General features: G+C 39.1%; 1 protein-coding gene across 3 annotated transcripts in view; it reads left to right on the top strand.

Moving 5' to 3' along the window:
* Positions 1-12,930, top strand: part of ADAMTSL1 (ADAMTS like 1) — a 405,845-nt gene that overhangs the window by 303,965 nt on the left and 88,950 nt on the right. For all 3 annotated transcript variants that reach the window (XM_061470878.1, XM_061470875.1, XM_061470877.1), the window contains 3 exons: positions 1,288-1,399; positions 2,293-2,431; positions 11,817-11,867. In XM_061470878.1, the coding sequence (XP_061326862.1) occupies positions 1,288-1,399; positions 2,293-2,431; positions 11,817-11,867 (302 nt within the window). The remainder of the gene's footprint in view (positions 1-1,287; positions 1,400-2,292; positions 2,432-11,816; positions 11,868-12,930) is intronic.

The raw sequence follows: 12,930 nt of genomic DNA, 5'->3' as shown, positions 1-12,930 counted from the left end.
GTATTTTTGCTTCTGTTTCAAGTCTGCTCTTTGACCATGCCTCTTGGCGTTTGGAAAGACAGAAAAGGAAACACAGATTGAAAAGTAGTGTTCCGAAAGCATGGCAATGTGTTTCAAACACAGGAAAAGAAAAAGGAGGCAGTGATGAAATATTTTAAGCTGTCTGAAAAAAAAAAGCAGGGAGGGTTGCTCCTCAAGAAGGGTCCATCTTTTCTGATTGTGGTTTGGCAGTTTTTTCTCCAGTGATAGCATCATGCCATTGATGCAAAAGTGCCCAAGGAACACAGATATATTATATACTAGCACAAATAATTGACTAGGAGAGGCTTTTAGTAGCAGTATTGTTGTTCCTCCCTTGCCAGCTGCTCATGCGGAGGCTTAGAGGGACAAGGGATGCCCAGCAGAGATTTTAAAGTCCCCGTAACTGTATTAATCAGCACAGATATCAAATAGGAAGGAGTTTTTTCCTGGGCCAGGTACAAGTGGTACTGCTTTAGCAGTGTGAAGGTCTTTTTTTCCTATTGCATTTCTTTCACTGCAAACTCTTGTTTATGTGGGAATTCTATTCAGAATACAAAGCGCTAGAAGCTCAGGTGGCTTGTAAGTTAGAAGTGCTTGTAAGCTCTAAATAATGTTATCCAAAGATGTACTTAGCCCAGCCAAAAGTCCATGCCTATGACTGAAAGGAGCATTTTTGCAGCCAGAATGAAGTAAGCAGGAGGATTACTTATAATAAGTACCACAATAATGAGTACCACAAAGAAGAATAAAAGACTCACCTCAGAAACAAAACATCTTAAATAAGAACTCGCGTGCTTTTTTATTTCCCACAGCACAGCCTCCCATTTTTCACTGTGAATTATGTAATATACATGGTCTCAGAAGGTGTTTGGGCAATATTAATGATCTAAAATCCGTGTCAATGTTGCAGGGACAGCAGGTAGTGCTAGGTGATTTTCTGATGGATTAAAGTCCGTATCATCTGTCCCCATAAAATTATTCAGTAGCACTAACCATGTGTTTACCATGCATTCATTATTACAGAACATGGTTTCTAAATGGTTAGAATTGCCATTGATTATGCTCAGAGATTTATTTGGCTGTTTTGCAGCCAAGATTTTGCCATCAATCTGTTCTCTGTTTTGTGCATTTCATTTCTATATTGCAAAATAACTCTGATATTTCATGTAGCTGCAAGATGTCTCAAAAACTGCAAGATGCATGTGGCAGAATGCTTCTTTGTAATAGTTATGTCAGATTCATTCTTTGGCATTACGTCTTTTTCAGATCCGCTATGCTGGTGCTGCCGACAGTTCAGTTCAGTTTATCTTCTATCAGCCTATCGTTCACCGATGGAGGGAAACTGATTTTTTTCCTTGTTCAGCGTCTTGTGGAGGAGGTAATGAATTACCACCGTATTCCAGAAACAGTCATCTGCGTACAGGATCTGTCCCAAATTCTGCACTGAGATTTTCACCTTTAAAAGGGCAAAATCAGAAAATGAAAGTAGTTACATATGAACTAGAGGAGGAATGTAGCAACAGTGATAGTAGCTTGTAGATTTTTCAGCATCATACCAGGCTCTGTACATAAAATATATTTTGATATTCATGACTGCGTTTTATGCTACAGCTGTCGAACATAAAGGCTGATGGGATTCGGGGCAGCTTTGGAATCGGAAGATGTCTCCATTTGTCCCTGTTCCTGTGAGCAGCCTTATTGACTGTTGTGGTTAAACTCCAGCTGGTAACTCAGCACTACGCAGCCACTTGCTTACACCATGCCTACTCCCCTCAAGCACGGGATGGGGAGGACAACAGAAAGAATGTAAAACCCATGGGTTAAAAACAGCTTAATAACTAACATAAAGTACAATATAATAATGATGATTATGATAATAATAACAATAATAATAATAATAAGGGAAATAACAAGGAGAGAGCTTTAAAAATAAAATGGGAAAGAAAAAAAACAATAAACACAAGTGATGCACAATGCAGTTACTCACCACCCACTGACACATACCCAGCCTGACCAGAGCAGTGATTGTTCCCTTCCATGTGACTCCCCCACATTTTATATGCTGGGCCTGATGTGCTGTGGTATGGAATACCCCTTTGGCTAGTTTGGGCTGGGTGTCCTGTCTCTGCTTCCTCCTGGCTTCTTCTGCCCCTCCTCACCAGCAGAGCATGAGACTGAAAGGTCCTTGATCACAGAACTTACATGCACTGCAGAGAAAGACAGGAAGAACACCATCACATCACATATTATTTTTTCCACTGTGTATTGCAGGTTATCAGCTAACATCTGCTGAATGTTTTGATTTGAGAAGCAGCCGGGTAGTAGCAGATCAATACTGTCACTATTATCCTGAAAATATCAAGCCAAAGCCAAAACTTCAAGAGTGTAATCTGGATCCTTGTCCTGCAAGGTCAGTCAGCTCTAATTTTAAAAGAGACTGGTGTCTAAAGGAAGAAGTAGGAAAAGATTCTGTTGCTGTTGCTTACAGTGTTACTTAGCCTATGTAGTTCAATGTCTTTCTCATCCTGAGGATGTACTGGGTAGGAAAAGACCTCTGTTTAGCACCTCCACATTGCACAAACCGATTTGAAATGGTTGTTTCTTCCTATCAGATACTGTTTTGCCTCATTGAACATTATAAAGTGTGAGAAAACATATTGTCCATTATACCATCCCATGATCAATGTAGGTCTCTCAAATGTTAGTGAGACAGAAAACATATTCTTGGTGTAAAAATGTTGTGAAATGGTTTTCATCACAATTAGAGACATTATTTTTATGGGGTATTTTAAATTTTCTCCTAATAAAATGAATACTTACACTCATGGCAGCAAGTAAGAATGTAATGTGTGAATTTGTATCAATAACATTTGGCCCCTCAAAAAAGATGCCTTTTTTCTCCCCTGCCAGGTGTTCTTCTTCAGAGGATTAATAGTAAAAATAGTGAGGTCACAGAGTGAGATTTCCCATGTATAAGAAAAGGAACAATATCATAAAAACAACCAGTCCTTTGTTCTGAAGCCTCTCATAAACCACAAGCATGTATTTGTAATCTAAACCTTTTGGTCCTCTTGTGTGGCTTTGGTAAAAGATGGTCAAGTGCAACACAGCAATGATGCATGCAAGGGTGCCCTAAAGCCGTTTTTTCACCTGTTCCTTTCCCTCTAGACTAGTTATGATAAAGTGAGTTCAAGCAACTAAAGTCACTAAAAAATTGTGATGGCCATTCAGATAGGTGGAAATTGCCACAGGAAAAAGAAGTCCTAGACAGGAGAATGATGCTTTGGGGATCTATGTGACTATGTATCCACCTGACTGAGTGTGATTGCTTACCAAACCACGTATACCAACTTAAGACTAGCTAGGCATTATCAGAGCAGAACAAAGCACACCAAGCCCAAGATAGTTTTTACCTCTTCTAGAAAGTTTCATTGAAGTTCATTGACCTTTCGTAGCTGGAGTTAACACTCAGGTTTCTTTGTCACTGAAGACACATTTACCCAGAGCGTATGGCATTTTGCAACACTTTTGTGTTTACGAGAACAAAGGATTTACAAAACAGTAATTCTGTTTGCAAATAATTAAAAGCCAGAAATGTTTTTATACAGTTTTAAATTTGAAGTGAAAATGTCCCATAATTAAAAAATGGAAATATCCAATCTCAAAATCCTACTTCATTTCAGCTGTATTGTAAATTCTTTAAGTTATAGACTTTATCATACAGTTCATTAGGATGGATTAAGGATATAATATGAAGAATGCAGCTTCACTAGCGCTTTGTGAGAAGTGTTTCCTGTTGACAATCTGCTCAGAAGTGATTTTTCAGCTTAGATTCTTTCCCACAATTCAGTAAGACTATTTTTTCCTTTAGCAATACTTTTTCAAGTTCAGTATCTGGCTTTTCTTGTTCTAGTACTTTCTAGAAACAAAACAACACAAAACAAAAAAAAAACAAACCACACCAAAATAAAACCAACCAAACAAAACAACTAGTTGCAACTAGAAATGTTACTATAATAAAGCTCTTGCATTTTTTCCTCAGTGATTTTATTAGATTAAAAGCAGTTTCTTTGAATTGTTTGAAACTTAAGTCAGTAAAGTAGAGGCCAGGTATGATCAGGTAAGAGGCCTGAATATCAACGTCTCAGATAAAAGATGGCTGAATGGTGTGAATAGACATGGAACCTGTCAGATTCACTCTCACAGTACCAATGAGAAAGTAATTTTATATAGCTGATTTTTTGTTGGGGTTTGGTTTGGGTTGTTTTTTTTGGGGGGGGGAGGGGGGAGGGGGTAGCTTAAGCTGCTATTAAAAAGAAAAAAGAAAACAAAAAAAAACAACCAACAATTCTGAGTCAAATATGTAATTTGTCTTTGGAATTTGTACTATGAATATTTTCCATACTTCTCCCACTAATTTTAAATAACATAAACATATTCTCATATGGTAAGATAGATGTCAGGATGGTACATGGAAGGAAAAGGGGAGGAGGGGAAAATAACAGCTGGACAGATGTCAGGAAGCAATTTTTGTTTTATATAAGACATAACAAGGCAAAGTTGTTGATATAAATACCCTGAGGAGAGGGAGAGTTATTTAGAAGTACAGCTATGCTGTCCCAGGGTACAAGCAGTAACAGAGGGGAATTGGCTCTTTTTGGAAACGTCCTCCCAGAATGCCAAATTGCAAATTATTATTTTCAGAAGTGCCTTTGTAAAGAACTGCAAGAATCAACAACCCAGACAGAAAACCAGAGGAAATCTGTGGTAACTTCTGGAATCCTGATGCTTTCTTATGGTCAGGAAGAGGGTAGGTGAAGCAGAACAACAGGGTCAGAAGTGTGAGTGAGCAAGCTCTACAATGTCTTTGCTGTGCAGGAGCCACTCTGCTCTGCCTGTATAAAACAAAGATGTTAATTTTTCCATTGAGGCGTAGCTGATTAGTGGTTGCTGACCGCTCCTATGGTATGTCAATGAACGCCACAGAAAATAATCATGGGAGACCACAGTGGCACTGACTAAAGCAACTGAGAGGGGTTACTGGAGGAGAGCTTACAATAAAATTTTCAGCAAAGAGCAGGCTGAAAGAAAAGTTTAAATGAATACCAGGAGTATTGTGTGGGCCTGCAATTAGTTGCCTCTTCAGCCTTAGTGCATATAAACATTTTACTTTATTATGGTTATTATGGCAATAATTAGCAGCATTGCTGGCATCATGAGTAATAAATAAAGCTTAGAGTGAACAAATGTGAAAAATTAATCAACTTCTCTTTCTGCAAACCCAGTTTCTCACATACTCAGAGGACAGGCAGTGGGTGAAAGGTTATTTCTCAAACATATATGGTTTATACATGTTCCTTTTCTGGATTAAGTAAAGGTGGCCTGTCCACCTAAGTAAGGCCAGTAACTAGTGTCTTGCACATTATGACACCAAGCCCCTTTTCATCCCTACACACTAAAAATGCCCAGTCCAGCCTCTCTCATCGACCCTCCTTGGTATCCATCCCCTGCGTTAGAAAGAAAAAAAAACATTCTGTTTATTTACAGTCCATTAAGATATTACAACAGTCTATACTCAACTGGCAAATATATGTGTAATATCTACTGATGTAGCACCCAGTTTGATCTAGTCCACTCCCCTTCTATGTGGCAAAATCAAACATTGAAGTTTCACATGTTTAATTAACTGCAAATCTTTTAATAGTCCAAAACTTCACAGACTGGAGGTTTTAGTGCAGGCATTATAGCTATCATCAGTATCCTCCTGATATCCTGATATCTTCTAAAGAAAGGTCAATAGAATTCTTTCCTGCTTTGAGAAAATATCTTTTTAGATTTGACTTAGCTGGGTATTAGGACAACTCTGAGGTGCTATAAGCTGAAGATACTATTTATTTCATAACTCAAAAGCATTCCTCCAAAAACCAGTTTTTACAAATCTGAAAAAGGTTTTTACCCCACTCATCATTCTTCTACTCACTGGGATATTCTCTGGAGCAATATCAGTGCTGCTTCTAGATAGATATCATCTTTAGCTTCTAAGTGGCATTCCAAGCTACACTGTTCTGCATTTTTACCAGCTTCCTCTATTTTTGCCTATCTTTGCTGCATGTTAATGTGGGGTTCTCTTAGTCACAAAATCTCCTGGTGTTTTTACTAGGAGATTCCAATGGTGTATAAAGATTTATAAAAGCATCTTCAGCAAAGATTCTAACTCCATGAAGCATCTGTATCAAAGTTTCATGTTAGAAAGCCTCTAACATGTCGGTTTCTTTTTACCGCTTTGCCAATAATGCCAGTCTTGCCTGCACAGGCAAAAATCTTGGAATTTGCCTAGAGCATTATTTGCAAGCCTGCCACCAGAAATAATGTTAGTACCTGTGGAAAGTTTTTTGAGAAAGTCTCCAGTTCAAGCAAGACTTTCAATGCTTAAGGACCTGAAGGAATTCTCAGATATCCACAGTTTATTAAGTTTTTCAAAAAAAAAAAGGCTCCTCTTCTTATTCATCAAAGTTTTTATTTTGGCTTCCTCATTTAACTACTCATGCCGATTGGTGGTGGAGGCAGGCATAGCAAAGAGAAATTTAAATTAAAATGTGCTTTGGGGTTGTTAATTTTTAGCTATTCTAACAAGAATAATGAAGTACACGTAAAAGCACAGAAAAGGCTGCTAGGATATTATGGCCATTCAAAGTACTCCTGAGTAAGTCCCCAGTGTACTTGGTGATGTGAAAGTGTACACAATTTCCTGAGCAACAGGAAGACATGTGCATGGTAACTTTTATCTGTTTACTTCAAGAGAGAAAGAGGTGGTATTGAGTAAATATGCATGATTAGAAGACAACATAGAGTATCCTCTTAATAAGTAACAGAGGTCTCTTCATTGCAAACTGACAGCTGAAGCAGGAAATTGCCAAACACATACTTTTGTTGCTTATCAGCTTTCCTAAAGGTATATTAGATAGGGGATATAAACCAAGTATCACGTCAATGCAGTGTTCTCATTTTCACTACATTCTTTCTGGAAGATGAACAGAACTGGAGTGCTGGTATGTTCCTGAAAAGACAGGCTGCACTTTCTGATTTACACAGTAGCAGGCATAGATCTGCAGTGATGAGAGGGGTCTGAGACACAATGACTCATTTATTGTTATTACCCTCCATTGGACCATATGATAGATTTAAACTTTGTTTTGAATGTTCTTTCACATAAAATATCCCATAGTTACCACAGATACTGGGCTTTTTGACAGTACCCCGGCATGGATGTGGGTCACTGGTCATGATAATGCCCTTTCTTCATCTCTGCTTCAGGCAAATGGTCATCTCTGTGGATTTGCATTTTTTCACTTCAGTTCTTAATTTGTTACAGGGGGCTGAGAAAGCCTCTCTGAACCTTGGTTGCCTCTGATTGCTGGGTCCGGTCTCAATTTCTGTAGGGAAATGGAAACTTAGCCAACCATATGCATATAGATGATCCTAAAGAGAGTGAAAGATAGACATTCTGGGGAAAGATGAGACATGAAGATTTTAGCCATCAAAGCAGGAGGGTGAACAAACGTTTTTCATCAGCATGGTTGAAGTTGCATGTGCTGGAAAAGTGAGACAGCTATTAGCAAAACTATGCTGCCTGCAAATGAGAAAACAGTCAACAAACATTAGTAATCCCAAATGTATATTTATGGAGGGTGTTTTTGAAACAGTTCAGAATTTAGCAAGGAACTACCAAGGTTGCCAGAGAAATAAGCTAAAGTGATGCATTATGCATGAAAAAGGGGTGTAGAAGGGAGTTTAGGAGGCCAAAAACAATTCAGAAGAGCAGGAAAGGAACCATCAGACAAATTTTCAGGAAGGCTGAGCTGGACATCATGATACATTCAAGTAGGAATGGCAGTACATATGCCTCCAGATACAGTTGTGGTTGGAGAAGGAGCTGATAGCAGATGTTGCATCAGCTGTCAAAATCTTATCTTTTGTGATGATCTTTTTCAGGTCTTCCAAGTGTTGCCTTTCACTTAATGAATTAGCTCTCCACAGCTCACTTAAGCTGCTTCAATTTTTTATTATTATTTGCTGATTGCTATTAATATCTTAGGCATACTTTGGACCATTGCTTAGATGGCATAGTCCCTGCCATGCAGACCTTCACTCTCAAGATTGACAGATTTCAGTGAGTCCCCATCAGGAAAGATGGGTAGCAGATCTAGCCACCTGAGAGTGCTGCGGCTGCAGCATTGCAGGTATGAAACCCCCAGGAAAACAGAGCCCACAGCAGAAGTGAAGGCTATGAGCCAGAGACGTGCTAGTGTCCTGCAGAGGCTAGGTATTGGCATGGCCGTGTGCAGGAGCACCAGCACATGAGGGGCAGGCTGCCCTACCCACACCTGCCCATCCTCTGCACATTGTCCCCATGCAGGTTAGACCACTCTGAAGCATCTCAGGGGGATATGTCCTTTCTCTCTGCTGACTCTTCTCCCTGCTCTAGACTGTGCCCCTGCTTGGCTCAGAGGGTGACTGGCCTGAGAGCTGTGGAGCTGTGAGCATGCAGAAGAAGGAGGTGGGAATTTCTGGCACCTTGTCTGAGGCAGTCACTGGGGAGATACAGGAGAAATGCATTTGTGCATGTTGTTTGTGCTAAAAGGGTAGTTTGCAGAGGAAAAGGAGCTACCACCAGGGTGTCACGCCAAGTGTGACTTTCAAGGAATTCAGCTGTGGGCACCCATCCCATGGGAAAGCCAACTGCAGAGATGGCAGACCTGGTTGCAGCACACCCACCTCTGGCATGTGCAGTTCCCGCTCCAGCTGGACATATGCCTTGGAAGAGCAACTGTACTGAAGCTGCCAGCACTCCAGAGGAAAACAAGCCAATCTGCAGAGTATGTGCTACAACTTGTTGGTCTGAAATGCATGGAAGATTTCAGACATATAAGACTCAGCATCTCTTCAGAATAATTTGCTTTGTACTCCTGCTTCTGCCAAAGTAGATTTGCTCTTGGTGTTGTGTGAGTGAGTCCTGTTATCTACTCCCTTATCAGCCAGAAATCTCAGTGTAGTGAGGAATTATTATTTGCTCTGTTCATTTAGCAAATGTTCCTGTTTGCATTGTCTGAATAATGTACAGTGAACAGAGTCCATAAATTAGATCTTTTCCAGTCTTTTATAGAAGTATGTTGGAATGACAGATTCATAGAATTTAAGCCACTTTGTCCAGTCAGAAAGTACAGGTTTATACCAAAGTAACCTCTAAGGTGTTTTCAATGTAATCTCTAAAAGGTTTTTTACATAAGTAACTTAGTCTTGGGGTGGGTTTTTTTGGAACACACACCAAAAAAACACATGAGACTAGCTTGGAAAGATGCAGTTTCTGTTAATGGTACAATGCCCATCTGCTCTTAGGTTGTATCTTCAAGACGATTTTTAAAGTCATAAATTAAGCCATTTTGTATTATTGTGGAGGTCTTTTTCCTCTCTGTGACTATGGGACTTATGTTGTTAGGGATCACTATCTTACACTAACAGAATGAGAGCCTTTGGCAGCCCCTTTTAAATGCACAAGGACAGCATCAGTAATTCTGTAGATCAGTAATTCTGTAGATCTCTATACCATTTGCAGAAATGCAGTTTATGTATGCAAAATTCTTTGAGGGTCAAACCTTTCCAATGACAATATTAATCTAGTGCTTTGTAAATGTTATTTAATCTTCATAACAGTGTTTGAATGTGGTATGGTTATTTCCATTGGAATGGCCTTAGATATTATGCATTCTAATGCATGTAGAACTGGGTTATGCATCCAGATCATGCTTATTAGAAAGAAAACATTTCTCACTGCAATGAGTAAGAAATGTTTTGAAATCTGTTTCTTTCTTAGGCAGTAGATACTTTTATATTATAATTATTTCATTTCTGAATGTGGTGGTATATCAATCTTTTTTCCAACTGCTCTTCAGTAAGCTGTTGGGCTGGAAAGTGCAAAAGGCTTTGGAATGGAACTTCAACAGCATTAGTTGGAGAGTCAGGGAGGCAGCAGAGATCCCCAAAAGCATGACCAAAGAAACCTCAGAAAAAGTCCTCTTCCATCTTAAAATACTAGTACACCATTTCTCACACTTCTTGAGGCATTTACCCATCAAGCTAAACCTGAAAAGACTTCTTCATTGGCTATACTCTAAATAACCCGTTTGTCTTCTACAAAGTTTCTGAGTTCCAGAATCACCTCTCCTAGATTTCTGTGGAGACAGGCAGCTCTCTGAAGATGCAAATATGCATACTCATACAGAGTCCTACTGTGGTTACAGAGGCTGCTAATCTTAGAGGCAATTGTCTAGTCCCCATCACACACTCCCAGGGCTCCAGTGTTTTCCCTTGCTTTAGCTGGAAAATTCCAGCACACTGAGCTGGCACTGACTCCTCACTGTGAAAACACAATGGGATCCATTCTGCTATCGTGGACGAGTTATGCACATAAAAACTCTGTTGACTGAAAGGAGAATAGACCCCTTTGCCGTTAGGATGACAAGACTTCTTTGAATGAATACAGTGTTCTTCAATGAACTGTGCTGAGGATGACAAGTACTTTCTCCCTTCCTTCTCCTTTGCTGCTTCCCCCTTGCAGAAATCCATAGCAGCCTCCTCTATCTGTAGAGATTCATCTCTCTGTAGCTTGGGTAGGGACACAGTTTTTATCTTTATGCAATTGGCATTCACTCTTTAATGATTCTGCCCACCCGCCCCATCCAAGTCCTCTGTTGTGCAGTGGCTTTGATGAAACTGACAGATGAGGTCCTCTGGTGTCATCTGTTCAATATTAATAGGTATGCCTGATTAATAACTTGGAGACAGCATGGTTAGAGGTATTTCGAGTCAAAATCTATAAAATGTGCAGACAAAAGACGAAATTCCAGACTAGCAATTCAGTGAGATCCTGTTGCTGCCAACAAGTCAAGTGACATCCATTTCACACATAACTGGCATGACAATGGTTCAGATAATTGCTACATCTTATCTATGCTATAGCCTTCTATAACCTTTGGATGTTGCATTATTTAGATATTACACCAATAAACACTACAGCAAACCAAGCTAACCAATCACAACACCACCAAAAAAATCAAGCCAACCTTGCATGTTACTCTTTTCTCCAGTTCTTTCTTTCTTCCAGAAAAATCCAAATAAAGAAGCAGGTTCTGAAGATGAATGAAATTGAACTGATTTAAGGTGGAGAGACAAAAATTAAAGATTTGAACTCTTGCACTGGGATTCTCCAAATTTCTAATCCCAACCTGTGTAAAAGCAGAAATTTTTATCTGGATGGCAGAAACAACCATAATTAAATTAGGAAAATATAAATAACTTGATATAAAATAAACATAAATAACTTGATCCAGACCTCTTTGAAGCAGATAAAAGTTCTATTGTCTTCAGTGACTTTGAATACAAGCTCCAAGACAGTGTTAAGTATAGATTTCTTTTTAATGGCAGAGAGTAACCTCATAAATTTAAATAATATTTGGACAACTCATTTGGATCACTTCTGGTAATGGATTGCTTCTCAGTCAGAAAGTAATATATTCATAAGAATAAAGGGTTAGTCAGTGGTTTATTCTTTGAATGACTCAGAAACAGTAGGATATGACCATAAGCTTTGGTTTAAATGTGATAGCAACTTAGGTAAAATATCTTGTTTGGGCTTTTTTTTTTTTTTATATTGTTTAAAAGAACTTGTATAATTTAATCATTTAGTGTTTATTATGTATACCTTCTACTCAGAGGGTTGGCATTATTGTTCCTAACAGTGATGGATACAAGCAGATCATGCCCTATGACCTCTACCATCCCCTTCCTCGGTATGTAAAACAGCCAAACAGATGCTAGGATTAACAAATACATTTTCTTCTTTTTTCCTCTTCTCTGCTTTTCTGCTTTGCTCTCAAACTAAGTTAACAGCTGCTGCTTTTCTCTTGCTCTGGACTCCTGCAGAATAACCCAGAGATATTCAAGTCTTGACCTGTTATAAATTTTGTTGATGCAGAACTGAAACAATATTCTAGCTGAAACAGCAATGCAGACTTATCGAGTGTGTGGATCCTTTCTTCCTCTCCTTATGCTCCATCCCCACCTTCTCTTTTCTCTCCCACCTTTCCTTTTTCTTCCCTTTAAACATTTCTGAAGAGAACTATAACCATTGACTTTGTAATGAGCTATCAGACTTTCTGTCTTGAATTGCTGCTTCTTGCATGCTTATAAATTGTGAGGTTTTGGGTTTAGACAGTATCAGTGTTGTGTTCTGATCCTGCAAACCCGTGCTAATGCCTTCCCCAGGTGTATTAATCCATTGGCTTTTCTAAGAAATCAGAGATCAGGAATAGGATGACGGCCTGATTTGTATCATTATCTCACAATTAAAATGCCTTTAATCATAGAATCATAGAATCATAGAATTGTTAGGGTTGGAAAGGACCCTAAGATCATCTAGTTTCAACCCCCCTGCCATGGGCAGGGACACCTCACAATAGACAATGTTGCCAAAGCTCTGTTCAACCTGGCCTTGAACACTGCCAGGGATGGAGCATTTACCACTTCTTTGTGCAACCTGTTCCATGTAAGATTTGAAATTCTCATGAAAATAATCTCATATCAATTACTCTTACAGCAATGAATAAGAATGGTGCTGATAAAAATGTTTGGTATCTGAAGGATAACAACCTTTTGGTTTTGAAATACCACCTGGATGTGTATTGTGCTGTGTTTTCTTCTTCATTTATTTATTGTGTCATAGAGGATGAAATCACAGAAATAGCCCCCAAGGCAACTTGTTAGTCTCATCCTAGTGAGGAAACAACCTCCCTCGAACCATGGTGAGGCCTAATGCAGAGATCTTTCAGCATCAGTTTGCAAACGCAGCATATT

The sequence above is a fragment of the Pezoporus flaviventris genome, unplaced genomic scaffold (genome assembly GCF_033815535.1).
Source record: "Pezoporus flaviventris isolate CSIRO_AGI_PZ_B2104156 unplaced genomic scaffold, CSIRO_AGI_Pfla_v1 ptg000064l, whole genome shotgun sequence".
NCBI lineage: Eukaryota > Metazoa > Chordata > Aves > Psittaciformes > Psittacidae > Pezoporus > Pezoporus flaviventris.
This window is presented reverse-complemented; position numbering and strand designations above follow the sequence as displayed.